The 4,585-nt window shown below is 33.4% G+C and overlaps 1 protein-coding gene across 1 annotated transcript; it reads right to left on the bottom strand.

The window, feature by feature from the left end:
• Positions 1 to 4,002: 4,002 nt before the first annotated feature.
• LOC117175629 lies at positions 4,003 to 4,359 on the bottom strand. Its single transcript, XM_033365337.1, has one exon. It carries the CDS (start codon positions 4,357 to 4,359, stop codon positions 4,003 to 4,005), a length of 357 nt encoding a protein of 118 aa, XP_033221228.1.
• Between the last annotated feature and the right edge of the window lie 226 nt (positions 4,360 to 4,585).

Raw genomic sequence — 4,585 nt, 5'->3', positions numbered from 1 at the left:
TAACGTGAAGATGAAGAAACGCGCCAAAAAGTGCAAATTTGAAACCCCTGTATTTTGACAACCGCATAATAAATAAATCTGTGGTTTCGTGAATTAATGGATAAGTCCTCTAGTACTATAGCTCAGCCAGGTTTCAAACTGGTCTAAAAAAAATATTAGGTTGGAACACTTGACGTATTCTGCCCCATATTTTTATTTTTATTTTTTCAATAGCAGTTTACACAGTTTTGAAAAAACTTATAAAGTATATTTCCATTTTGACTTTTTCAACTGCGGCTTACACAGTTTTTAGAGCACTTTGAAAATATATTTTAATAAAATCTGAGTTATTGGAATAATAATATATTTTCTTGATCTCAGAACTCCGAAATAGAAAGGACGAAATCAAGTCAAGGACAAGTCAAGGAGTCCCTCATAAATACAGTTTTGATCAAAGAAAATATGTGGAAATTTGGGAAGGATGATAAAAAAATATATGTTGCTAGGCAAGAAATTTTCAAGCTGTGAAGAGAAGTGGTGGAGGAATTAAATAACGAAGGTAACCCTGTATACTAATATTACCGACTAAATTGAAATCATCATTTTATGTTAGAATGTACATGAGGCCAGCAGAAAATAATGATTAAAAGAAAAATTCTGATAATAATTAATATTAATTAATTTTAAAATTTTTTTCGCAATAGTAAAAAAAAATTTTGTTTTTCAGTAAGATTTCATTCTATAAAAATTACGTTCAATTTTGTTGTTCTGCATAGGATACTATATATAATCCTATTAGTGACCTATATAGGACAGATGATGAACCGGAAGTGTTCGCAGTACATTCCTATAGCAGATACACCTGCGCAGTAGTTATTTTTGACTATGCGATTGCCTAGTAGTAGGAACCTGTATAGACTCTTATATGGATTCTAGCATAGGAAGAAGGAATCCATACTCTTAACATAGAATCATTTAGGATTCTATAAAGGATCCTGTGCAGGAAGCTGTTTCATTTCCTATAGGTGGCACTTATACTGACCTATATAGGTAATCCTATATAGGATCTTACATAAGTCACTCATAGGATCCTTATATAGAATCCTATTAGTGACCTTTGCAGGCATCTATTTTGGTATTTGCAGTAGGTTGTTCAAATATTATCAATTGCAAAATTATAAAGTCATGATAAAAAATTCAAAAAATAATTTTTCACCATAACGTTCTGTGTGGAAATTAAGCCTGACATCGTAAAATGACCGATGCTATATTTTAAAATACATTTCACCTCATTATTAATCGAAAAACATTGAATAAAAGTAACGAAATTTGCTAAATTAAAAGGGATTCAATTTGTTTTATTTCTTGGTTGCTGTGTGGTATTCAGAAAAATATTGTCAACGCTAGGTACAGAAAGGGATTCAAATTTAAAGATAACTTCAATTTCTGTAGAGATTCAAAACGGGAGGACAAAAACAGGATCCAAAGTATTCAATATTTCTCAGGATGGACGAATGAAAATTTCACTAATAAATATTACCTAGATTTACTAATCGGAAATCACTCTTCATTAGTTCCCGACCGTGAGCACACTCGCGAAAAAATCTGATCACGGATTTGTCTTCAGCGGCCCCTAAAACCCGCAAGTGCGAATTTTCATGAAAATCGGAATTTTCCTCTAACCCGGTAAGAAGGCTTGCATTAAAAAGTAGTGGAAAATTTCATTCGTTTATTATTATTAAATTATCATTATTATTAATTATTATTAATTAATTATTAAATACTTCTGGATCCCGTTTTTGCCCTCCCGTTTTAAATCTCCATATCAGTTTAAGTTATCTCTTAAATTGAATCCCTTTCTGTACCTAGCGCTGACAGTATTTCTCTGAATACCACAAAGCAACCAAGAAATAGAACAATTTTAATCCCTTTTAATTTAGCAAATGTCGTTACTTTTATTCACTGGTTTTCAAATAATAATAAGGTAAAAAGCTTTCTAAAACATGGCTTTGGTCATTTAACGGTCATTAAGCGAACATTTTACAATAAATAGATGCATTCTTGTATACAATGCTACTAGATTTTGTAAATTTCATTATTTTGGAGCACGTTCTAATGCTTCAAAAAAATTGTGTTTTTAATTTATTGCAGTTTACTCATGGCAGCTCCGATCGCCTTTCAAAGGGATTGGAATCTTATTTTTTTCGCCGACTAATTAGGATTAAAAAACGAAGAAGAGAAACGGCATTCTTGTATTCCAAATTTGTAATGCCTTTTAATGCAAGGCTTCTTACCGCGAACTTTTGGCAGCCGTATTGGATGCCTCATATTGAATGTTCAAAATGTGTTTACGGATTCGTCATCAGCGACTCAAAAAAACCCCATGTTCGAATTTTATGAAAATCGGACTGTTTCTGTAACTTTTGGTAGCCATATTGGATCCGCTATTCAAAAAATTTAAAATCTGAACATAGATTCGTCATCAGGGGCCCCATAAGAACCCCATGTGCAAATTTTTATGAACATCAGAATTTTTTAGTAACTTGTGGCAGAAATATTGGGTCCACCATCTTGAATTTTGAAAATCTGTTTTATGATTTAATGCACTAGAAAATTTCGTATTTCTTGTTAACTAAATGAAAATAATTATTTAAGTTTGAATTATATTGCAATGCTGCTGATACTTTTCTAATGCTTAGAAAATTTCACATTAGAATTTATTTTTTAAAATTTTTTAACAATCTATTCGGTAGCAGAAAATGTTTCTGAAAAAAGTGTTGGGAAAGCGGACATTTGGTCCTTAACGGGTTAAATCTCAATAATTTATTATCTCCGGGGCAGCATAAATAAGTATTGTGGAAAGTTTCTTTACGTGTTTTCAAAACAATTATGACGGACTAACTAAAATATAATATGTTGAAATTATGAAAACTTTTGTATCACGTGCGGTATTACCATTTCAGAAAATAAGGATCCCAATGACGAAGCTTGTGACTTATTGCTTAATAAGATGAACAGGTTCCTAGATTCTGTTGAAGCGGAAGGTTCATTGAACAATGCGTCAACGAGCATAATAAAATGAAACAACACAGAACAAAACCCAGAAAAAAAATCAGTGATACGGTCAAACGTAAAATTGGGTAGTAGAGCGACATTTGTTAAACGTACTGTATCCCATTTTAATACTTCATCGGTAAAGCGCTCTCCAAATACACCATCATACCAATGGCTTAGGCCCCAACATCAAGAAACATCGCTATCTCAAAAACAACAACATCAACGGGAACAACAAGAGCTACAGCAGTAGCAATAAGATGAAAGAACAGATTCCGAAATAGTAGCGGGACTGCATTTGGTGGAGGCTGCTATAAGGAGGGTGCCAACACAAAATCACCCCAAAATTTATTTTAGATTTAATTACATTTGCTTATAAAAAAGAAAAAAATACTTCAAAATTACAAAAATTTAAATTTACTAGTTAACTAAATTAATAAAAATGAATAAAATAACAAAATTACCTCAGTTTCTCTCTATCTCTCATGGTTTATAAAATTTTTTAAAGTTGTATATGGATTTCCTCGTTGTTTGCTTCAAAATAGTACCGGAATTTTCACGTGAAATTCCTAGCAAATAGTTGTACCTGTGGGACCCTTTCATTAATAAAAAATACGAATTCTGATTATTGTACAATTAATTGTGAACATTATTTATTGTACCATAACCCGAAAAGTACTAACAGGTTTTATTTGTACAATCTGTTTGAAAACCTGAACATTGATTTTCGTGATTTCTTATAAGTAATCCTCTGTATACCTAATTCATTTTCTATACGCTAGCGTATTTTAACTGCCATGGCAGAGGTTTTACTTTTTCGAAATAATCCGCGATTTTTTCTCGCATATCCTTGGCTGCAAATATACCATGCACACCCAACTCTAAGGCGTCAAAAAACTGTCTTCTTACTCCTAAAGGGTGATATAAGGTATTTGGATCGTGGTCCTTCTCTAAGTCTTCATCAATTGATCAGTTACGCAAATATATTGCTTCTAAAGCAACCTCGACAATCTTGGAGACTCTTTCGGAAATTGGCCTACGGAGTATACGCCATTTAGATGCTAGTCTTCCAAAAGCACATTCGATTGATTTACGAGCTCTTCTAAGATGGCAGTTAAAAATAGCTTCCGGAATTGATAATTCTTCACACTCAGGAAAGGGTTTTAAAATGTTGAGACCCTTGTATAAAGGCCTTAGCGGAGGGAAATTAAGAGTTTGGCTTGCTAGAGCTTTCCCCATGTTGAACTTCTTGAATATCCCGCCACCACTTTGTCTTCCATTGGCTCCGACGTCTACTAAGGTAAATCGCTGTTTCACATCACACATTGCCATTAGAACTATACTATGACTTTCTTTATAGTTGTGAAATGATGAACCAGATTTTCGCGGAGCCTATATACGAGGGTGGATTGATAAGTTTCCGGCCTGACCAAGAGATTGCGCCACTAGGCCTACCTTGAGGTGGCGTTCTATAGTACCATCCTTAGATAGCTTGTAGCTATAGTTTCAGCCCGATCGCCATGTTAGTTTAGGTTTCAGAGCACACTGAACA

Source organism: Belonocnema kinseyi, chromosome 6, assembly GCF_010883055.1.
Source record: "Belonocnema kinseyi isolate 2016_QV_RU_SX_M_011 chromosome 6, B_treatae_v1, whole genome shotgun sequence".
Lineage (NCBI taxonomy): Eukaryota > Metazoa > Arthropoda > Insecta > Hymenoptera > Cynipidae > Belonocnema > Belonocnema kinseyi.
Note: the sequence above shows the minus strand (reverse complement) of the source record. Positions and strands in the feature narration are given on the sequence as shown.